Genomic DNA, 24,539 nt, shown 5'->3' with positions numbered 1-24,539 from the left:
AGATGTTAAAAATAGTCAATGTTATTTTTTGTATGTGTATTCTAGCTTCTGAGAATTCAGGATTCGTATTTTTCATTTTCGCTCCACATTTGTGATGGCCGGAAATGGATTTATTGGTTTTTAAATGGAAGCTGAAATTCTCAGGCCATCACAAAACTTGAGCAGCTACGGTTTTAAGAAGAATCCTCAAACTGACTTTCTCAAACCTGTGTATGTAATTTAAGACGTTCAGTCTCTTTTTTCAGAATAGCACGGGAACCTGAGACTTCAGGATTGTGTCCCACCCTTTCCAAACTGGACTGTGTTCCTAGAGTGCATACCATTTTAAAAGGTACTTAGATGGCTAACTCCCACTAATTTGAGTTACATGCTTCTCTATTTTTAAATATGTGGCTCTTGCCACCTTTTGAAAACCCGGCTTATTATTTTAGGTCTTTGGCTTTTGAAAGTTGCACTTAAAATATTGCCACATTGGCAAAAAAGTAGAAGAAATCACTGGTAAGCTGAAAGGATAGACAGATAGATACATGTAGAGAAGTAACAAACCAGAAAACTTTCTTCTTCCCATCCTCTTACTTACACTGATTGAATTTGTTTCTATCTGTGTTTGGAGCAGACTTGGAGAAGTAGAATTTGTTTCTCCAAACCTCTCTAACAGTTAACACAATCAGAGCAAACTCCGTAAGTGTAACAACTGAATGCTGCCAGTCTTTTATATATTATTAAGCTTTTAGCTTTTCAAAGACAGAGGCATAGGAATGCCCTTTAGTCTTGCAAATGTCATGAAGTTATAAAAGGCAAATAGCACAGCTTACCCCTACAAACCCTAGACTGTGATAGCTTTGTCTTGCAGTCAATCCTCTCTGGTCTGTTAGAAAAACAGCAAGCAATGTGTGCCTTAACACACACACAACCCAGTCAGAATTCTTGCTCCACTTGGTATTTGAAAACACATCTCAAGCCTTAGTGTATTTGCAATGAATACCTCTACTAAATCTCTCCAGCATGTAAATGTTCATTTCTTAATAAAGATGCTAAAATTGAAGGTGAAGAAATTTAACTGTGGGTTGATTCCTCTAGTTCTCATTCACCTTGAGGCTGAAAGGACAACAGACAAGCTTGTGAGAGCTTTCTTTTCTTCCCAAGTTTGGACTGCAGATCAGATGTGAATTGCTACAGAACTCTGAAGCAGCTTGGGATTTCAAAATGTCTTTTCTCATTTAAAGGTTATGTCTGTATTGCAATCACAGTATCTCAAGTAGATGTTCTGGGCTGCCTTCAGACCACTTAGATCTCGTACTGTGAACAGTGTGACTTGGGTAGCATAGAGATAATTTTTGGCTTGCAGCCCAAATGTTTACTTAGTATTTGGGGAAGCCTTTGCGGCCTATGCTGGGTTCCCTTGCTCCATTGCCAAGAGCAACTGAGCCAGGCAGCTAGCTAGGGCTTAAATCCCTGGCTTCCACAGTGCAGACACACGCTTCAGCACTTGTGCAGAGAAGGCAGAGCATACAACCACCTTGCACCATCAGGTCACAGAATTACTAAATTCTTCACACATTGAGATTGCCACTCTCACCTTTCACCTTGCCCGGTGCTTTGTGAGGCAGCACCTGTGTTGTGTATGCTGCAGGTTTCGTGAGTTAGCAAACACCTTCGTCAAACACACACTTGTAAACCTCAGTTTGGCCAAAGACTAACACTTGGCTGTTGTGCTGAGAGCATGCTGTCAGCTCACACCAACCTTCCCTCTCCCCCCCAGCCCTGGTGGTGGTGGAAAGTGCCTGACCCCAAAGGGAACTCACTCACTCCCTTGTGCTGAGCAGCTGCCAGTTCATCCCACCCTGCAGTATCAGAGCAGCCCAAAGGGGCCAGGGAAATGCTGGAGCTGTCCCTGTACATTTACGTGAAACAAAAGTTATAAAGAACTTAAAACTATATTTAACTTAGTTGTCACTCTCCTTCCATTCCCTGTATGCATTTCGTACTTGCATCTCAGTTTCCATTAGGATCATTTCTTGTAGAGCGAGGCTTTTAAGACAATAGTGCAAAAAGCTCTCGCAAGAATTCAGGTAATATACTTCCCAATCACATGGCAGACAGGTGGAAAACATGAAAGGAAAACAGTCAATAGCTGCTTGCTATCTCACCCCCTCTGAACTGCAAAAATTTCTTAGAGAGCTGTGAATTACTCCCCTATTGTTCACGCCACATTATTATTTTGAAGTGGCTCATGCCTGTATTATTTGGTTGCCTGCTTTGTTTGCCTTATCAGTTTGCTGGGTGGTGTATAATTAAAAAAGCCCTGTTTTACCACCTCACTCATAGATTTATATAATACACCAAGTGTGATAGCAAGAAAAACACAATATAAACTTCAGCTGCTGCAGCCTCCTTGTGCATTTATTGAAACTCTCCCTTTTGGGATACGTGTCTCTCATCAGAAACAGGTCTGTGCTACAAAAGCCAATATTTGTTTCCTGGTGACATCCGTGAGCATGACAGCTTGTTGACACAAGAAAGCACAGGCTCTGATAGCAGGTGAGGCTGGACAATCCTCCCCAACTGCTCAGCATCTGCAGTTCCTGACAAAGCCTTCCAAGGAGGTACTTGGCATGTGGGGATACACCTGGAGACGGTGATCGCAGAGAGCTAGAAAATATATTTCGAGCTGGCGGGCTAGATACTCCACAAATATTTGTCGCAGAGAACAAACTCTGCGCCTCCTCTCCCACACATACTCTGCCCTCACTCTTTCAGCCCCAGCCACTGTGGCCAGTGCTGCCGACTGGCCCTGCGACCTGGAGTCCTTTCTCCTTTCACCTCTTCTCCAGTCTCAATCCATGTGACACAGTTGACGCCACCTCTGTTCTCTCTTTCTAACATGGCCTTTCTTGTCTGTCGTTGAATCTAGAGCTCCTGACCAGGCTCTTCTCATGTCTTGACAATAGCCTCTCTCCTTTAAGAAGCAATTTTGCCCTTCTCTGTTTCCTTCCAAATGCCACTGTGTGACGACTGCTCTAGCTCACCACTCTAAACATGCCTTTTTCTTCTCCCCCCATTTCATGCCTCCTCATCACATCAAATAAAAGCAAATTGTATTCACTTTCAGGATCGTCCAGAGCCTATCATTCTCTCATACACTATTTATGTCTTCTCCCACCTTCAATAAGCCCATCATGCCTCCCTTCATCAAACACAAGATACATTTTCAAGCATCTTTTGTTCTTCTTTCTGTGATGTATCTCAAAGATGTGGACGTCCAGCAAGTTATCTCATTGACCTCTTTCAAACCCTTCCCCTCAAACCTTCTTTGCCTTTATATAGAAGTGAAACTTGGCTGCCTTGGTAGCTTTGGATGTGCAGAACTGATGCTCCCCATAAGAAGCTGCTCTGTCTTCCTGTGTTTGCTTTACCCACCTCTCTGAGTCCACTGGTGTCCTCCTGTCTTAATCACACTGAGCTATTTAGGGCAGGGGCTATTTTTTTCACTCTTCTCCTATGAGTTCCTGAGCCATGACTGGGAAGTGCTGCTTACAGATGAGTCCTCTGTAAACTGATGACCCTTGTGTTCTAAAAAAAGTAGCTCAGGTCTATACATTAACATTTACAAAAGGTTACATTTACTTGCAAACTTACTACTTAAAACATGAACACAGCCCCTAATTTAGAAATGCCTGTGCAGAAACACTTTTCTCAACAGGTAAGAGAAAGTTCAATGTTTATTGAGAGTAGTTTCAGGAGATTGTGCTGTTGCCATTTAACACTGTCCCACCATCTAAACCTTGGTAATAGGTCCAGTAATCCTACGTAAAAATAAGGCAAAACACATTCCTGTAATCCATTTAGGGTGCAAAGAGCATATACATCACCAGTGTATATCTCAGCTCAACTGTTGAGTGATTATTTATGAACAAGTGACTCATGAACCTGCGGTAACTCACACACCTGCAATCATTGTCCACATCCTATCTTCACGGAGGATTAAAGGGAAACCATGGCCCTCGCTGCAGGCCCAGTGGCCAGCTCAAGAAGATGATGGGTTAGGTTTCAATTCCTTTTCACACTGTCAGTCGAGCAGAGATTTGGTCACAAGTGTTAGTTTGGGCACTTAAGATTAGCTCTTGGTGGCCGAGATAAAAAGAGCCTGTCAGCTTAATGGTTGAAGGAACTCTGTTATATAGCACAAAGAGACACCAAGCTTAGCCAAAGCTGAAAGAGTGTCTGAAAAGGGAATGAAACCTTTGCTTAAGGGTTCTTAACTGTTCTTGTTTGGCTTGGGGTGCATTAGGCAGAACGATAGAGAAGTAGGTCTGTAAGCCTTTTGCTCCTCTTCCTTTCTCCAGATACTAGGTAACAGTGCACCTGGGAGCAAAAGGATTAAATAAAGTCTTTTTCAAATGGCTGCCTTGCAGAAAGAAGGCTGCTACTAAGGTATTTAGGCAATGCCAGTATCCCTTCAAGGTCAAAATTAGGGACAAGGTTAGTAGGGCACCCCAGCATTACAGTCAGCAGGGCAAAAGACACCTTTTCCCCCAAGTTGTCACATTGCTCTTGGTCAAACCAGTAGCAACAAATGAGAAAGGCCTATTCTTCACACAAGGCTTGCATTGGTTTAACTAAAATCAGTTCTGAAGTCAAGTCAGTTCAGCAGGTATGAAATCCCAAGTGAATGCACTTAGTGCACAGACATCAATTTAGCTCATCTGAGTTACTGAAGTAGGCTAAATCAATACAAGGCACTTGTAAATGCATTTGAAAAAACATTCATGTGGGGTTCATTTCAATTTAGCAAGTCATGTTAAGGAGCAATTTTAGTTAAACCCAAGTAAGGCTTCTTTGTTGGCTATCCTTAAACCCTAGTTTATGACACTAATTACACACATAAGAAAGCAGAGAGGAAAGCAACCCTTGTATCTCCAGGCAGGCTACCCTGAGCCTCTGCATCAGATCCCACAGAAGATGGATGTGAAACTGGCCATCAGAACCTTGTATCATAAACCTGCCATTGCTGGGTCAGTGAGACCACCATCGTGCAACGCCAAAGCACGTAAACACCAGTCACAGGCTAATGCCAAGAGAGAGCCAGCGACGTCCTCCAGTGACCTCTGAGATGCTGCGAACAGCACAGCTTCCATCTTTGAGGCTACGCCTGTGCCAAGTCGGAAGCAGCAAGGCAGCTTTCTCATGCTGCTCATGGAAAGACCTCAGACTTGGTTTGGATACCAACAACAGACAGGCACAGAAGAGATTGGAAGTGGCCCTGTAAGGCATAGGCAAACAACCCCTCTACCGAGCTGCAAGCCGGTGCTTGCCAGGAGACACAGCCCTGACCAGATCTGCCTCTGCAGCCATTCAGCTGTCAGTGTGCCATGTAGCACGCAAACTCCCCATCCTAGTGGAAAGCGGGAAGGAAGCTGCAACTCCATTTGCCCAGCTCCCTCCTCCCCTCCCTAAATTTCCATGTCTGGCCCTTGAGAAGGTTGTAAAAGGATTACATATGCTATAATGCTTATCTGAACTCAAACAGACTGAAGGTAGTCCCTTCCAGCTCTCCTTTCCTCAGTGACAGGACATTATTTCCATGTCCCATAGTTTCCTTCCTAGGACTGGCACAGTAAGGTAACCTGTCACAACCTGTCTCCATACAGGCAAACCTTATCTCTTCCCAGAAACACCCAAAGAAAAATAAGATGGAGGGCAGCTATCTCCAGAGAAGGATGCAAGAAAGAGGAAGAGTTCCTAAATGGGCACGTTGGAGGATATATGCGCAGGAAGCAGGTGCCCTGTTTGGCCCTCCTGCTGCAACAAGCAAGCAATAATCTGCCCCACCCAAATACCGTGGGATGGCAAGTCCCCTGAGCAGAGAAGCACACAGGCAGCACTGCTGCTTCTTCCTCAGAAGCAAAGCAGTAAGGTTGGATAGGCCCACTGACAAAACAGTGATTGCAATTATATGTTTTCTTCTATTTATACCAGAGGCTAAATTAACAGATTAATGTTTACTTCCAGCCACTGCTACGAGCCTGAAGGGGAAATGGAGCAGAATGAGGTCAGCAGAGGTCACAGCTCATTCAACCCATCAGTATAGTCAAATTTGCTCAGCAGAACTTTGATTACTTTTTCAAACTTCAAGGCTGGTTTGTGGTAAGAAATCTTTTTAGAAATAGAGGAATAAAAGGCTAAAACTAGGGCCATGTTAAGATATTAATAAATCTCTCAACTAGCAAAACTATTACCTTTATTTGGGAAGCTGAATGCTTCTGAATATTAAATCAAAACCACTCAGCTCTAAACATCTGGAAGTCTTGCTCCTGGATGAAACAGGGGCTGTAGTGAGATTTACCAAGCTCGCGTGGGGCTAACTGTACAGCCCATGGGATTAAGTCGTTATGCAGTCACAGCCATTAAAATGTTCCTCTCAGCTCTTCTTCTGACACACCCAGAGGATGATGCTGCCCTTGCAACCTTACCCTATGCATATTTTAGCTCAGTGCCTCCTTTTAAGACATCAAGCCTCTCTTAAAGATCACCACTCTCTAAAGCAGAAGAGCCTCTGAGTCCAGCCGTTGCTGAAGCGCTTCACAACTGTCACCTTCACCTGACAGCAGTACTACAGCGCACACCTGGAACTGGCCTGTATCAGCACTTAAGTGTGACCGCCAGGAGCATGGCTACCACAAGTAATAGTTAACTCAGCAGGAGCGAAGAAAACCACAGCCATGCGGTCACAAAAGCATAATTTCATAACTCCTACACATCCTGCGTAGGCAAAGAAAAAAAGAAAGGAGACTCAAGTCCTGATCTGGCCAGTTCCTCTTGTACTTGGTGCATTTCAGAAGAGTAATCCCTTCCACCTTCGACAACCTTTGCCGCTTCCCCGACACAGCCTCCAAGGGGGGGGTTGGACAGCCATGCTGACAGCCTGAGCCGTCAGCACTAGTCCAAGCTGGCTGGCTGCACCTGCGTTTTATTGTCAGCAAACAGCAGCCGGGGGCAACTCTTGGTAGTGGGGCTTTGACATCTAACTGAAGAGTAGCATATGTCTCCTGTTAAAGAAATAAACAAACAGCTTTTTGGTCTGTAAAAAGAGCCAGCAATGTGTTTCCTTCTTGGGGAAAAAAAAAAAAAAAATTAGAGAGCGTGGTATCACCATTTCAGAACAAAATGCAATTCCTGCTCGGTCCCAGTGGGGCTGGCAGAGAGCACTGATGCTATGGATATGCCAGACTTTGGGTGTCCTGGCGATGCTGGTAAATGTCTGACTCTCCCAGAACATAGTTTGTAACTATGGATGCAATACAAGGGAAAATCTTTTATCAACTCCCATGGGCTTCTTCCACAGCGTTTTCTTATACACCCTTTTCTTACACAGCTTAGGACACCTTCAGCTGTGCCCAGCCCAGCTTCCCCATCGATCACATATGGGACAGGGAGCTTTGCCTTTATCCTCCCTGTATTTGTCTTATCCTTTTCTGCATTACAACTTTTTTATTATTATTAATGTTTCCCCCTCTTCTGCATTACATTTTTTATTAGTGTTTGCAACACTGTGCTCAGGATAATGGATCTTTAACTGGCTGAGGCTTGTAAAGAATTGAAGTATTAGGGGAAGATAATCATTACTATTTCATGGAAATGAAACTCAGTTAACTCCACCAGAGATGAGAAACCCGTCTCCTGGGTTACATATCCACTTTGCTTCTCATACAAAGCTAGTAAAGAGTAATTTCAATAGGATCTGTACTGGGCCCTCAAGCCAGGGAATGAACTCAGTCATGACCTAAAGCTCACCGCAAAGCTTGCCAGTAATTCAGGTGCACTTATTTGACATTGCTTTGGCTTAAAAAAAAAGGAAACAGCATGCTTTTATAAAAGAAATTATAACAACAGTAAACCAAGGGCACCACTCCGAGACACAATGTGCTCCTGCATTTAATTCTTTACTCCAGAACCAGACAGAGACATACTGGGAGCCTGGAGTTCATCATATTGCTTAGAAATTAGCAGAGATGCACAGAATTTAGGGCTATGCATCCAGTATAACCTCAGAAGTGATTGCCGCTTGCTCTACAGACATCCCCAATAGTCTGAAGCTAGTATATTGGGTGAAGTTCAAACATGGAAGAAAGCAGCTCTCCAAAAAAGACAATTCACCCTGCCAAGAAGCAGGTAGCTCATGTCAAACCATGTTGACAGACCTGCACCACAACCAGCAGCTGAACTGATTAATTTACAACTTGCTCTGTATCTGTTTTCCGTTGGACACACTCTTACAACAAAGGAAGTATTTTATGGCTGATATTGGGATGAAATACGAGCAGAAAGCAACTTTTCAGCCCTTTTTAAGGCTTTTTAAAACCTTTCATTTCCTAGACCAGGTACACAAGCCAAGACCACATACTTCAGTGAGCTGAAATGTGATGGAAAAGAAAATTCAGCCTAAAACAGATTCAATTATTATTGTTCAATTAACAAAAATTATTTTGATTTGTTTGGTTGAAAATGCAAGTTAATTTATAGAAGAAAGCATGAGAAGCTGTTAAATATCATAAGCCATACATTTTCATTTTAAAATGAAAGATTGTGCCTGACAATTTCAGCACTTTTCCCCTTGTTTTTTAAACCACTCCTTTCTCTCAGAAAGCTTCCCTGTCAGATATTCTTCAGTTCTAAAAAAGGTGTCAAAAAATCTGCTACTAGCTCTAACTGAAGTCTACATATAGGAGATTGAAGCAGATGAGCTTCTTTGACCCTGCACAATAGTCTTGGCAAGAACATATTGAACCTCTCCACGTAAACTCAGCCTCTGCATCCTGCCCTCAGGTACCCGTGCCCCAGAGCCATTTTCAAAGCTGCATGACTCTACAGCCCCTACACTGTGATGGAACCAGCTCCCAGAGTTTTCACAACCTTTAGCGTCAATCTGAATACATGCCCAGCTGACCAGTTAAAAAACAACACAAAAAACCCCCCCAAACAACACCATAATCTCCTCTATCCTGCACAGTAGACAGAGCCGTCTTTGACGCTGCCCTTCCTTCTGTGCCCCCGCGTCAGGAGTACCCGCAGTTTCAAACCCAAAGCACGTGGCAATGCTATTTCTGACAGGCAGAAGCCAGCTCCCAGGGGAACTCCAGCGTGGGCATGGCGTTTGTACGATGATTGGCCAGATGGACACCCTCTCACTTCTAAGCCTTAAAGAAATGAAAGCACATCTATGAAAGTTTCACCAAGGAGAAAAAAAAAAGAAGGAAAAAAAAAGGAAGGCAAAGGGGTTTCAGAGAAGACAGCCCCTTGAGCGATTTCCAACCATCAAAGAAAAAGGCCTCCAGCATGTTCTCCTTATCTGATACCTTTGTTCCCCCACTCCATGCCTGCAGGCATGTTCCCTGCGATGCACAAAAGGCTCCTACAGCCCCATGGACAGCTCTGCGTCCACACGCATTACCTGCCTCCCCCTCTGATTACCTTATGCTGTCACTTCAGACCAATCAAAGTTCATTTTATATAGAAAGTGGCTCTTGCGAAGCTAGGTGGGACCGACCAGGGAGTCTTGAGTCTGAGAGAACTCCAGCAGTTCTGTATCAGACGCACTCCTGCCTAGCCTGTCTCCTCCTTCATCCGTAAGGCAGTTACAGTTCAGGTGAGGAGTTTTGCTCTGCCAATAGATTGTGGGGCACATACTTGGGTGTTTTCCACTTTCTTACCTCTGTTCACACAGTGATTTCCCTTCTTCTACAGCACTGTATTTCTATTTTTATGTTCCCCTCAAAGTTACGTTTTCCTGCCCATCTCCGCATTTGCCTCAGTGGCTTTGCAGAGATGCAAGGCAGGAGGCTACGTGTTTCAATGTTTACAAAGCACACTCACAATCACAGCACACCCAGCTGTCCAGAACTGCTGCCCTTGAATGCATCCTTGTCAGCACGTCCACTCTCATAAGGTGGGGCGTGGGTAGCAAATGAGGCAGGCCAGGAAGGATCTCCAGAGACAACTGTAATTGTTGGTCCCTTTTACTTCCCCCAGTCACATAAGGAAAGCTCCTGACGGTAAACTCCTTGCTCCTCATCAAGAAATCCTGTTACCTGTGTGCAAATTCAGTAGCAGTGCTCATGTGGGTAAGCTAACAAAGAGTTTTCCTCACCCTGGAAACTGCAGGCAGGACCTGCAAGTGTAGCACTGCAGACAGGTTCAATCTGTTGGAACAACTTCTTTCATAGACTGACACACAATGCATCCTCTTAACAGCAGCATTTCCCTTTCACATCCCAACATACAAAGCTTGTGTGATCAAACTCAGTTTCAGATAAGCTCTTAATGAACTGCTGCTCACTCCTGGCCCTGCACTGCTGCACATTTTGAGGCTGCTGCAGACCCACCCAAGTTAAAACTACACCATGTTGGTTTTGACGAGACTAGTCCCAGTGCTGGCCAGGCTGAGACTTGCAACGCTGCAAGAAAGAGGTTTGTGTGCAGGCAAGGAACAAGCAGCCTGGGATGGAGCTGGCCAAGTGGAAGGTGGGAGTACTTGCCTCTGTCAGCCTGCAGGCAGTGAAGGCTACGTGACAGTCTCGCCCCGTGCCCAGTGTTTGGGAGGGCTTCTCTGCCTCCTCTGTCTGCAGGGGCTTCCCTGGAGCTAGATGTAGCAAATGAAAGAGTTTGTGGCTATTGCCTCTCCCGTCCCTCCATACAGAGTTCCTAGGGAATTTCCCTCAGCAGCAAATGACATGAAAATGAAGAGGCATGAAAATATCCTAAGAAAAACAATTATTTCTACTGTGTAAACTTAGGGGTCTGATTCAACCTTCTTCGAACTCAGTGGGACTTTTGTGTTTGCAATGAATGGTGTCCTTGCCAACTCCTTACTCCTATAGGTTGGCCAACAAAAGCTAGAAAAGGGAGCTTACTCTTCGATTTGAGTTTAAATCCGGGTCTGTAAGCATATGCTGCCTTGCAGACATATGCTGCAAAGCCTTTGTTGAGTTTTAAGCAAGGCACTAAACTGGACACCGGATCTCCCCCCAGAGTTTTGTGCCATTTTGAGCCCTAGATGTCAGCAGCCCCACAGAGCTGGAGGCTGGTCCCTCTGCCCCACCAGTGGCTCACAGCTCACATCCCCGTTGTGGGTGGGCAGAGAGAGCCCACCACCCCGTGGCAACTGAACTGCCGTGCACAGTAACTTGCCTTTTGCTAGGCAGTGCTGATAGGTTACATTGCCCATGTAACACAAGACTTTAATTATTTTACAAAAGCACCGAATTCCTTGTCAGCCGTAGCCTGTCAGAAGGAAACAAGAAAATCAATGAATTCAGAAGACAGTAGAGAGAAAGAGGGGAAAAAAGGAAAAGGAGAAAACCCACTGAAATTAACGCTTCTTTCATTCACCTGAACTGAAGAAGATATACCACTGGAGCAGCAAGGATTTTAATTTCTAAAATACCTAGTCAAGACCAGAGCTTGGCCTGGGCTGTGGAGTACAACCCAGCTCTTTCTTTCCTTTCCAAGCAGGAGGGGAGCTGGGATATATTTTTTCACCAGTGCTGTTGCTATAAACTGTATGATTTCTTCCTGACTGTAATGCTTATTGCATTTTACCTAAGTTATAGCGTAGCTCAACACATATCTGTCTGCCAAAGTTGGATGTTTTGAAGTGCCACCCATTCCTGACCCGTGTGATTGAAATGGAGGGATTACTCTGTTCAGATGTTTAACTCCCTGAGAAGCATGTGGCCAGAGAAATCCCTGTGCTGCTAAAGCTCTCGAGTCACTGAAGTCAGGCAAAGCTACTCCATTACTAGAAGGCTTCAGTATTACTGGATTTATCTTGATTGCCCATATTTCTAAAAAGCTAAAGGGTGTTTCATACATCTGGAACACGGAGAATTTCTTACTTCATAATTGAAAAATGCACAGATAGAACTACTGCAGAGAGGTGAAAAGGAGAAACTGCCAAGAAAAGCTGAATGAATGACATTGTTATTTTACATGACATTATCAGGTACCAATGGCAGCATACCTGGATGCATTTTATAACAACATTTAAACTAACATCTGTCAGTGTTAAAAGTTGAATTCCACATCACACCAGATCCAACCCGAGTAGCTTTTTCCTACCAAACTCTCAAAATAAGTCTAATTAAAGTAGGCAAGCATTATTGCCTCTGTTGTAGAAGTGGTGATTAACAACAGAAAGCAGCAGAGGCGTAGGTTACACCACAGGGCTAGGAAGGATTTCCTCTACCTACTATAGACCCCAGTCCTTCATCCCAGTCCACTACCCTTCCTTACCCAGCAGCCATATAATTAAGACCCTGAAAGCCCAGGACAATGTGCTTCTGTTTGCAGAGACCACAGTTAGACAGGAGCGATCTGCTGTGTCCACCTTGACGGGTTATTTAGCCCAAGCACAGGACCCAAGTGGCATAGCAAACACTACTTCTAAAGCTAGCTAGGCTCAATGCTAGCTCAAGAATCCCTGTGCAGAGCCCCACTGCACGGTGTAGACATGCCTTGAGTCAGCTATCATTAGCTGGTATTAATCCTGACAGAACACCCTGAACACAACATCCTTAAAAGGGCTTAAGTGGGAGTTAGGCACTAGTTAACTTATAAATTATAGCGTGAATTAACTTATCCACTGAAGAAAGTAAAGGGCAATTTAAATTTCAGTTAATTACAAAGTCAAAGCAAGTAAGCTAATTTACACCAGCTAAGGATTTGGCCTAGTTTCTCTTCCCCATGATTTTAAGCTGTTTTTTTGCAGGAGAAGCTGCGCAACATGAAGTTATCCTGCTGCATGACATTGGAGACTCACATCAAACATTCTGTGTATTACTTTCAATAAACTGGTGTAGACCATTCGCAATCCACTATATGCATCTCATAGTTTGTGTGCAAATATCGGGGGGCAGGGGGGCACCAGCAAACAACTTTCTGTGGGAACCCTTGAATTTCCAGTTAAAAACATTTACCAATATATCATTATTATAGTGAGCTTTTTGTTTAATTCTTTGCTATAATCATTCCAAACAAGGTTGTGCATTTCTAACACTAGAGACAGAACTGAAAACAGTAAAGTGCTTTGAAATAAACAAAACTGAGCACAAACTGTCAATCAACAAGTTGCAAAGAATCACAGACATTAGTTATACCATTTGGCATGACAAAAGCATACCCAAATCCTTCAAAGAGATTGTGCAAAATTCTAGCCCTACTGAAATTTAAAAAAACATGTACCACCCTTGTTACTGAACATCATAAACTCACAAGTATAAATCTCATGGGGCTCAAAATCAGTATTTATTTCTGGCCATATACAATATACCTATTTGCCTTGATAACACCTGTGAGCAATTTTCTGCTAGCTGGAGGCAGTTGCTCCTCAGCCTGCAGGTCCCTTATATCTGGGATTCCTCAGGGCCATGTCTGCAGCCATAAGCTGAGGAGTGCCTGGAAGCATTCCCAGGCACTGATGCCAACTGGCAGGGAGCAGCCTGAATCCATGCTAGTAACTGCCTCCATGCTCAGCATAGGGCGGCTGCATACCGACTGCCAGCAGAGATCAGTCTCTGGACTCTCCTGGCTGTCAAATCACACCTACGACATCCGAGGAGAGCAGTAGCTGGAATAGGGCAAGTTTTTTTTCCAAAAAATAGTCTAACAGTGTCCTGGGAGAGAGGAGACAGATGTGCGCTAGCAGGCACATTTAAATTTATGAGCACGGAGGCAGCCACAAGCCTTGCCCCTTCTTTCCACAAGGGTGAGGTGAGCAAGGGGAACCCATAGCAGGTCCTGCACTGTGCCCCCAGCGTCTGCACCACCACACAGAACAGCCCTCCTTTACCAAGGGAAGCACGGCCATGCTTGAGGTGTTCCTCCCATTTCTCCTACCCACAGGCTGGTCAGCGAAGATGTGCTGGGATACAAACACCTCTGTAGTCCGTGCAGCTCCTAGGATAGGGAAAGGAACACTCCTGGGCAGTCACAGAGGCACTGCAGCTTCTTCTGCAGGGCAGAAAACTCTGGCAGCAGCCCCACACGCAGAGGGTAAAACCAAAGGGATTTTTTTAAACAAATTCGTCATTCCTCCATGTATCCTAGCAACACCTCTCTGAGGTTAGAGATGCGATGCCTTGCCCACCTGTTGCATAGGAAGCCCAAGGCAAGTTACATATTGCTTTCTTCCCAGCTTGCTCCACTAGTACGAAGCTGCAGCCGTTAAGGAATATGCCACAATCAGCATCGTCCAGTCTCGTCTGCTCAGGCCGGGTGTCACACACAGGCATTTGCATCTCTAAACACTGTGAACTCAACAGTGGCTCGTGCAGTGTACGTGTGGTCCAAGGAAAGGTCTTGCTGACACAGGCTTAGGGCTTTGTGATGAAGGCAATAAAAAGGGGGTGGCCTTAATCCCTGCCACAAAGATGATTTATGTGCAGTTACACAGCTCTGAAGGAGCTCAGGCTCTGAGCGCAAATCTAAATAAGATTTCCAAAACCACTGTAGATCCAAAACATGCACAGTGAACAAAACTGAAAGGAAATTTGACTCCTCCCATGCCCCTCCATCCAAGCTGATCCAGCTGCAATATAATTATAGCAAACGAGCAGTCCTTGTTTAAAAAAACCCAAGAAACTCATTGAAAAGCAACCTTTTTCATAAGAGGTATTCTTTTTCTCCCTCCTCTAAAGCACTCCTTAGCATTTTCTATTTCTCGTGGTGGAAAAAAAGGAAAATGAAAATGTCATAGAAATGATCATAGAACTTTAAAATTTTGTTTTATAGAACAATTAAAAATAAATTTAATCAAAACCTAAAAAAAATAAAACCTATTACAAAAATCTGTGGACGGAGAAATTTACAACAGATCACTTCCTACACCCAGTGAAGATGGTCCTTTCCCTATGATTCTCCTGCCCATCAAATCAGATTTCCTTTCTTTGGCTATCACTGACCAAATCCTTTCAGCTACAATATCCATTTGTCACTTGAACCTCAGTTATCTTAATTTATCATTTATCTGTATTCCTGCAAAACAAGCAGATAAGGAGCTACATATTTTGCTGCTTTTTTGTGTTACTGAACTAATCACTGCTAAATCCATTTTATTCTAATATGTTGAAGGAATTCAGTGGTTGCACAGGCACACACAAGGGAGCCTCTGTCCCCAAGGGCAATAGGGGAGATGAGGTTATCACTGCTCAGTCAAAGATACATCGTTTGCTGTAGATCTCTCTTATTCATCTTTACGCAGAGGAAAATATGGGATACTTCATAAGTGGTTTTGGCACTTGTGAGTTATCCCTCTTTCCCCACTCATGAAGATAAATGCCGTAATGAAATGCAGCCATCAGGTATTCTCTATATTTGGAGTACTCAAAGTGTGAACAATGATTATGCCCTTTCATTGGATAAGTTAAGGTTGACTGCCTTAGCCACCTGGGGAAGACAGGAATGATTTGCACTAGCTTACAGGCAATGAATGGAAGAAGGTGGCATACCTTCTCCCTCAGCATCGGTTATTCTGCTAATCTCAGGCTGAATATAACGTTCAGTATGTCAAACCTTCCTTTTTACTTAAAGGCTACTTGGCAGCTGAATCTGCAAGCTGAGATAAATGCAGCTGAGATGGCAGCAGCCACTTCATTAGTTCAATGTCTGTTTGGTTTTGACACTTATGTGGAACCATTGACTAAGTTTTTATAACAAGTGAGAAAAGGATTTTTATAGGTAAGAGTTTTTGAAAGTGTCACATGAATTTTAGGACATGGTCCTGGCCTGTGCTACACAAACAAAAACTCCCTTTCGGGTTGACAGACATCATGAGTGAGAACTGGATCATGTTTTCTGTGTGAGATAAAACTTACTGCCTTCATTGCTGTCATTTTTTTAATAGCATAAGGGAGGAAATTCAAGCATTTAAAGTTATATTTAAATATGAAAACCTGATAGACATATCTGGCAATAAAACCACAACTGTTAACAGCATACTGAAAATAATACAATGGTACTGCACAGGAGGCTGAAACCCTGTCTCCGGTTAAGTCTAGGATAATCTGCAGGTGAGAGCAGCTTCCTCATTTATTTAACACAGGGAGTAGTGTTTGTATTCGTATATTGTGTAGTACTGGGCAGAAATACCCTCAGGATCACATCATCCAGACACTGCACGTATAAGAACAGAACTTCCCAAACTTCTGTGAACAAGGCATAAGCCCTGGAAAGACAGTTCTTCACAAGCAAGGCAGGAGTTATGTTTATATTTTACTCAAGTGGAAGAGAGGCACCATTCAAAGCCAGTCTCTTGAAACCTGCGGTGGACTGGAAGGATGCAAGCTCACAGGGGCTGCTTCATCTTAAATTCAATAACAAATCACTGGCTGTTTCTGATGTAAATACGGAGCAGTTGTTACGACACAGGATAGGTTCAGACACAGCTGAACTATCTCAGCCTTGCAACATCACCGATTCCCACATCCACCAGTTATTTTTATGCAGTTATTAATGCTAAGGATGTGTTAGGAAAATAAACTAAGTATTAATATGCTCCAGGGAGAGCATCTGCAACAAGAAGCAGGTTGTGGGTTAACATAGCCAGGTGCATCTTAACCAGCATACAAAATGGTCAAAGAACAGCTGCTAAAAAGACTCATGAAGCCCTGGCACATGCTATCTAGAAAATATTAAGAGTATTTTGAAGCATGTGCTGGCTCGTATTCAGCACCCAGAAGCTATTTTAAGTGCTCAGTGGAGACAAGCTAGTGTTATTAGGGCACTTTTCTTCCAAGAGACAGCAATACATTTTGAGCCAAAAAATCCCATCAGAGGCCTTTGCAAACACCTAAATCAGATGAAGTGGCTGTGATGATCTCATGTTAGGAAAGATTCAGAGGCTGAGCTAAGACAGGTTTTCATACAACACTTGAAAAGAAAGTCAAGCTATTTGCTGGGCAGTTTTGGTGCTGTGCCTATCATATAAAAGCTGCTTCCAGAGATTCTGGAGTCTGAGGAACTGCCTGTTGGCACAGGGCAGCTGGTTCAAGAAGAAAATCTTGAGCTGGAGCCTACAAAATAAGTTTTTTTTACCTTACCGAGCAGCAAAGCCATGGCTAAACAAGCACTGAAAGTAAACCCTCACCCTCCTGGCAGAACAACAGCCTCAGACCCAAGAGGAAAGTGTTCCAGTCCTTCTCTGGCCTTGGCCTCACGACACCTCTCTGTCTCAGTTTCACCCAGCCTAGTGTCTTTTACAAAGCATTTTGAGACCGACAGACAAGAAAAAGTATACGAAGAAACAGATAATACTATTATTACCTGGTACTATAGCTCTGTATTACGTGGAGGCATAGACAGTCACAATGAACACCCTAAATCAGAAAGATGGAAAGAAATATAGGAACAGAACAGGAGGAAATTGGATTATGACAGTGATAGAGACAAGAGTAGTAGATGGCAAGGATTTAGAGACCTTGGGAAGCACTATGATATCAGCATGATGGTGTCAGTAAAGAAAATTGTTAAAAATATGACCAGAAGAAACAGCCTGATCAGAAAGAGTCAGCCAAAACTGTTTTGTAAAATATCTCAAGCTTCCTTTTCCCTCCTGTTTTCGAAAGCTTAGCTGTACAGCTCAGCAAGGCTTGAACAACAGGGAACTGTAAGCACTTGTGTGCCACTCTGAATACCGTGACACAAAACTAGCAGAGGGTGAAGGGTGCCTAAATATAGTTCAGAAGGCTCCCACCTCTCTGTACTCAGGTTCAAACTCCACATCCAGCTCAGGTCAGCATTTAGCCACTAGCAGAAATAAGGCAATTTCACAATCACCAAAGCTTAGAGTAGAAATTGTCACAGCTGATGAGGAACCAGGTATAAATAAAATACTTCCAATGAACCCCCTAAAAAGAGTTTGCCACTGCCTGCACTTTATTAAGTTATAGTCTGGTGATGTTTAGCCAATTTTTCATCTCCCAAACCACTGACTGTAGATCATCAGCTGCGAGAAATGAAATGTTGATCTACCCCATATCATGATCCAGTCGTGAATTTACAAATGAACATAAAACCATGGACTTGGCTTACATTTTTGTCAAGAAAATAAGCACTTTTCTCACTATATATAATGCACTATTTTTCCTTAGAAAAGGGAGTTCTAAAATTAAATACAGCAATGATACAGTCTCTCCCACGCCCTTCCTCTTCCCCCACCCCCAGTGCAGGAGCAATGGCGACACAGACAGCAGCAAGAGCAGAGGGGATGCTAAAGCTAAGCTAACTTGGCAGAAAATACGTAACACCTGAAGGAACATACGTGCAATAACCAAGGATCACAAGGAAACCAACATGCTCATAATACCAAAATGAAGAAAAAAGTTCATCTACTCTTTCAACAACTATTTTTGTTTCAAATGCGCTCTTGGCATGACTTCCATACACAGCCTTTGATCAGTAGTGAGAAAAGTACATTTGTGAAGCAAAAAAAGTACAACGTACAACTGCCAGCCTCTCGTGGTACCTCCGTTATTTGCAGAATGCAAGTGACTGAGGGCATTGGTGCAAATATTCAACAAGCTTATTTTTTTTTCTTGAGACTAACCCATCACATTTGCAAGTTTCACTTACCCGTCAAGTTCTTCAAGCCAAGTTCCCTGAGTCCAAAGTTACCATCCTTTCTGTAGTTAAGAAATATCGCCAAAGCATATCGCTCTTCATAGAGTTTGGTCCCACGAACGATGCGTAGGTTCTCCAATGGCAGGTATTCAAACTGATTCAAAGCCACCAAAACATAGCCTGTGACTTCTCGGATAGACTGAAAGGCAAAAATGAAACAAACACATTAGAAAGAGTCCATATTTAATTGTTCTGAATTTCTCATACAGTGGGTGCTTTAGTATGACATGCTGGTACCCAAGGAAAAAAACCCCACAACTTTGGAAAATTCTGTTTCAACTTACTGATTGTAAGCCCATTTCTGTTTCAATTTAACTGAGTTTATTAGAGATACTTGTTTGAAAACTAGAGAATAAAGAGGTAGCCATTCTTCTCAGTTTTACTAAACTTGAGCAGAAATTCACAGTAAAGTATTAAAGATGCACGAAAGGATGGCTTTGCACAACTCAAAGCAGAGAGCAGGTCAAAAGCCTCTGCAGGACATGAGCAGAATCCACTTGGGCAATGCCACAGTTCAGATAAGATTGTCTGTCATCAAGTAACTCTCTGTTGTATAGGATATTTCAGGGTGAGACTGAAGGGACACAACATGGGGTAAGAGAAACACCTCTGGAAGAGCTCACCATTGAACAGGAATGGACGGTAGAAATAGGGGGGCAGATTTGGAAGAGTAAATGAAGACAAAGCACATATGTATTAACACCCACTTTTGTACTTCTAAATGGAATCAAGCACTGAACATTTGCAAAGATTCAAGTTTCATTTGGAAGTGCTGGAACCATACATGCTATATATCCCAGACTTTGATCAAAACTGGTATCAAAACCTTTAGCAAAATTACTGGTGCATCTTTGGGTTGGCTGAAATCTTTGTTTGCTTTAGATGAACTACTCAATAACCCTCCTGCTCATACTCTGGAATTGATTGCCTGGGTTGTAAAGGGAAAAACTACCCCCAAACCCAATAACTATATACAGTTTTTCAAAGTCCAAAAGATTAACAGAACTAAAATGTTTTTAGAAAGAAAAAAAAAAGATTTAAAAGTATGCTCTTTTAGAAAGTAAAATTCATTCTAAGGAATCCAAATAAATGGCCTAGAAATCTGTAAATGCCTTTGAAAAGTGTCATTTCAACACTCACATAGAGCCCCACCATCCTCAGCAGGACTTCACACAGGCTGAGGGATGCTCTGGCCAAGAGCTGCTCCCAGAAACAGGACCTCCATGTTGGAAAGAGTCTCTCAAATGTGGTTTTCAAATCTCACCTAATTCCATGTCTGCAACAGCCTGTAACCACTGTATACATGTGTATTTATGTGTGTATGTATATTTAATGGACAGAAATTGATATAACTACTTGTGTGCTTAAGTGGATGCATGCACTTTTTTCTTCCCTTTAGCAAAGTCAATACCTTAAACAATACACAGAAAGAAAAATTCTGCTTAGAGTAACGTCCGCAGGCTATAAGTCACATGATGGGGACTCCAGTCAATATCGTAATAAAAACAAGCAGGCAAACAATAGCAGGCATCAAATTAAATGTGTTGCGTATGTATCATTAATAAAGAAAGGCAACATGGATTTGCAGCACAAATGACAGGCTTTTGCTTTGCTGGTTCAGCGCTGTCACCATGATTTCATACATAAGTATGCAAGAGCCTTTTAATTAGGTTTATAGAAGTTCCTAAGATTATTAACAAGTGTGCCAGTGTACATAAGGAAGGATTTATATGCCACAAACTCTACGCACTAGCTGTCCTTCTGAAGTTAGACATCTGTACTCAGCTGAAGCTGCTGAAAATGCTCTGGAGCTATTTCAAGACTTGCTTGGCATCTAAACAGAGCACAGTGTCATTACAGCACTTTGATGAGAACCCAGTGAGTTGAGCTAGGTTGAGAAGTACGGTTCAGTAGCTCAATATTAAATGTAGAGCTGCATTATACCTTGGGACACCGATTCCATTATAACCAGAAGCTTTCCAGCACTTTCATGATAGCTCTTTGCTTTCAGGCATTTCAGCTTAGCCAGTTTGGTCAGGAATTTGTTTTTCATCGTATGCAAAAATTTCCTTAAGCTGTCTTTTTTAGCCTCTCTTCAGAATTTTGGAAATTTGAAGATTATACTCATGGCTTCAATTTTTCCACTGATGGATATTCTAAGGATACTGTGATTGCTCTAATTAATTTAAAGGGATGTTTAACTTGGAGTTGAGTTGAAAAAAATTAAAAGCAGTTCCAAAACTGCATCTGACCAAGTCCTCCCTGCCAATTTTTGTCACTTACAACCACATTTTCTATTTTTAGGGTATGTCTTATTTACTGCTGAACAGCAAGTCCACTTGAAAGGGCCCTAATTCAGCATGGCACTGAAATGATACACACACTCAGCCGCAATTCTTCATTCTAAAGTTAAAAAAAAAAAAAAGAAAAGAAAAAGGAGAAAAGAACAAAGTTTTGTTGTTGATAATTGTGCACTACCCCAGAAGCCCTGTACTTTGTTTGTTTGGTTTATCCGACTGAAATGTCAAAATACTTGCCATAATTTGTCAAGCCAGAGGGTCCTTTCCCGTCTGATGGCTTCCATCATACTGCAATACCTATTTATTTGCTGGAGAAACTGCCGTGTTAATCCTTGCAAAACAAAATTATAAAAATAAACCAAAGGGTTTCTAATTTACTAGAACATAGCAACCTGACTGACCAAATCTAGTGGTCTATTATATTAATTTGGGGTTTTATTTTTTAATTCAAATTTGAATGAAAAAGGCAGAGCAATAACATGTTTTGCAGGATGGTCTGTTTTCTGACTGGTCCAGCTTGAAAAAATGTACTGGGAGTGCAGCAGGCAGCTCAAGTTTTGGCCACTCCTGGCCAATGCTGTCACTTTGCCAGTCACTGCAAGTTTTGACATGATTCTTACTGAAAACGGACACCTGCCCACTTGGAGCTCACTCCAAGCCCTGTTGGAGTCACTGCAAAGACGCCTGTTGGCTTCCATGCAGACTCACAAATCCTTACACCAGACGGGATCAGCCAGCCTGATCTCCTCTGCAACTCATGCCAAGATTAGGCATGATTTGAACCTCTCATCCTTTGTATACAAGGCTGAACACTTTCCTGTTCAGGTATCCTGAACTCAGGTATAAGCTCAGGTATCCTAACGCTCTATGTGAGCTGCTTTTGCTTCAGGATTAGTCTGTGTTTCACCAAGAAGGTGGAGTGACTTACAGCAGTGGTAGTTTGAGTGTCACCTCCTGGTTTGATTCTCCTGCTAGGGCTGGAGGTCCTTGCAAAAATATATTTCTCATGAGTGTCCCTCAGGAAAGAAAAAAAAGGAGACAAGGATGCCAGTAACTGCATTTTGTTCCCATAACCTACAACTGGAATGGAAAGAGGCAGATCAATCTCCAACAGACTTAAAGCTAAAAGTTTCCAACAGGGAAAACCAAATGAACTCTGGCAACACCCAATCTTGATTGCTGACCGCTGTGATTTTGCAGGACTCCCCCCAACCCCATTACAGCATTATTTTGAATGGGAATTCCTGGCCAGCATGATCTTGCCTTTCCTTGTCACCTTTCCAGCTCCTGAGACTTGACCTGTTATGTGAAGAAGCCATCGAGTGAGGCAGTGACAGGCTCAGGCTCCCATAGCACTCCCTCTGCTTTGGTGAACGCATTTTGGCTCCCCAAATTTGTTTGGGTATGGCAGTGGGAATGAGTGTATAGATTTGAATGAGGAAAAGACTGAAATTCACAGGTTCTCTGTCGCAAAGGGACAAGGGAAGCTGTTCATCGAGCCCTCTGAGCAGACGCCTGCCTGGCTGTTCGAAAGCAGATGAGGAGACACCTCTGAGGATTCAAGAGCCAAAGGTGCCTGTTCCTCTGACTGGGCCTGTTAGGTATTAGATCCTGAAATAAGAAAGGGCATGCTTCTAGCAGGAAACAAAAGGAGTGTGTGTGTGGGGGAAGTATTATTCCTTGACAAATCTAAAGCCTCACGAGCTGCTTTAAAACCACACCAAGATACAGGATTCAAGTCTGATATATTTACCAGAGAAAAGCTCTTCATCTACATTTCAGACAGGAGATGAGTACTTGTGCTCCACAGCTTGCTGTCCCTAAGGCCCAGCGCTGCCCTGCATCCCAAACCCAGGCACGATAGCCTATAACCCAGTCTCCTAACAGCCTCTACTATCTGCAATATAGCCAATTTGTTGTTTTTAAACCTAAAACCACATTACCCTTCAATGACAACGGACCCAGTCAAGGCCATAAAACCCCAAACTCCTCGTGCCTCCGGGTGCTGCCCTGCCCCGCCCCAGATGACTGCTGCACCTCAGGGTGCTGCCACAACATGGCGGCCGCTGCTCCCCTCAGCCGTGCTGGGGCAGCTGCTTCGGAGGATGCGGGTTGGCGTGCACAGGGTGAGCAGGGAAACAGTGTCCCAAAATGACACCAAAAGGGTTACTTTCAGAGGTTCTTTTTCAGGTGCTGAACTGTAAAAACGAGCTCTAGACAACCTGTTCCCTTAATTACAACTAATATTAGGTGAGCACAGGTAAAGCATTTTAAGCTCCCAACAGCAAAGCCAGAATTATCCTGTCAGCTGGGAGTAAAAGGCAAGATTGTTCCTTGCCATCTTAAATTGTCCTTCAGCTCGAGTCAAACGAATCCGAGTGAAATGGAGCAAAATAACAGCGAAAACTTCATCATTCTGCCCAGAACAACAGATCAATGAACGATTAGGGAAGCTGATGCTTCTCATAAACAGTACCAAGTCTTCTTAACATCTGTTGGGGAAGGTTAGGCTGTGGCTAAGGCACGGAAGAGAGCTATATTGTGGGTTTTTATTTCAGCTACAGACACGTTATTTATCCAGTTGCTGAACCTGATCCAGTAAAGCCCTTGCTGCCTCATCTGACCGGACACACGTCCCCAGCACAGGAGTCAGAGCAACGGCAATCTGCTGCAGGGGTCAGCTCACACTTTGTGAGACGCCGCCCCAGACAATTAATTGTCTTTTAGGTTAATTTTCCCCTTTTCCATAAAAGCTAAATACATTTCGAGTCTGCTTGGATTTCACTTTGAAAGTGCCAGTAAAGGAAGATCACCTTAAGAATGAGTGTGTTTAATTCAGAAACATTACAAAAAAAAAAAAAAAAAAAAAAAAGGAAAAAAAGCCATGAAGAATATATATTCAGCATATTCACTCAAGAGACAAAGACAAAAGACTTTGCTTTTGCAGCACTCCTTTGCAGTGAGACAGAGGTGCTTCGGTCCCCAGGGGAAGCCAGGGTGCCACCCCCTGGGGGTATAAAGAAAGTCAGCTACTGGGAAAAGTCTCAGGAGGCGCAGGGGTTTCCACAGGGAAAGGGTTTCTTCTTCTTCCACCACAAGGTGGGAAACAGAAAGGGCAAAGAACTTTGAAGTAGATATACATACGGAATAAGCCCAGTGGACACTTTTCATCCCATCTGTTCCAAATACAGTAATTTCTATTTTCAGGGGATATCCATTTCACAAGGCAGCAGCAAGGCTCTTCACACAGCTCAGCTGCCAGCAGATAACAGACATCTCCTGACTCTGATCCAAGGAGCTAGGCTGACCCCCCAACGTGAACTGTGCGCTTTGTTGCATTACATTAAATCCTAAGAAAGACAGATTTCTAAGTGATACAAAGGGGGGAATATTTCCTAAGTGCATCGTCCCTTTTTCCACCTTAACAAAGATTAACGTGCCACAGCAAAGTCATGATGAAAATAACGAATGTGAGTAGTCACCACCGCGTCATCTCCTTCAGAAGCTTTTCACATCTCAGGTTGACTTGAACAGAGTATTTCACATTTTGGTTTTGATCAAATAAAA

At 43.2% G+C, this 24,539-nt stretch overlaps 1 protein-coding gene across 8 annotated transcripts in view; it reads right to left on the bottom strand.

Annotated features, from left to right (window-relative positions):
* The window catches only part of ERBB4 (erb-b2 receptor tyrosine kinase 4), a 666,663-nt gene that overhangs the window by 303,329 nt on the left and 338,795 nt on the right, over positions 1-24,539 (bottom strand). For all 8 annotated transcript variants that reach the window (XM_052792389.1, XM_052792388.1, XM_052792393.1 and 5 more), the window contains exon 3: positions 18,625-18,811. In XM_052792389.1, coding sequence (XP_052648349.1) covers positions 18,625-18,811 — 187 coding nt within the window. The remainder of the gene's footprint in view (positions 1-18,624; positions 18,812-24,539) is intronic.

Source organism: Harpia harpyja, chromosome 7 (genome assembly GCF_026419915.1).
Source record: "Harpia harpyja isolate bHarHar1 chromosome 7, bHarHar1 primary haplotype, whole genome shotgun sequence".
In the NCBI taxonomy this organism is placed as follows: Eukaryota; Metazoa; Chordata; class Aves; order Accipitriformes; family Accipitridae; genus Harpia; species Harpia harpyja.
Note: the sequence above shows the minus strand (reverse complement) of the source record. Positions and strands in the feature narration are given on the sequence as shown.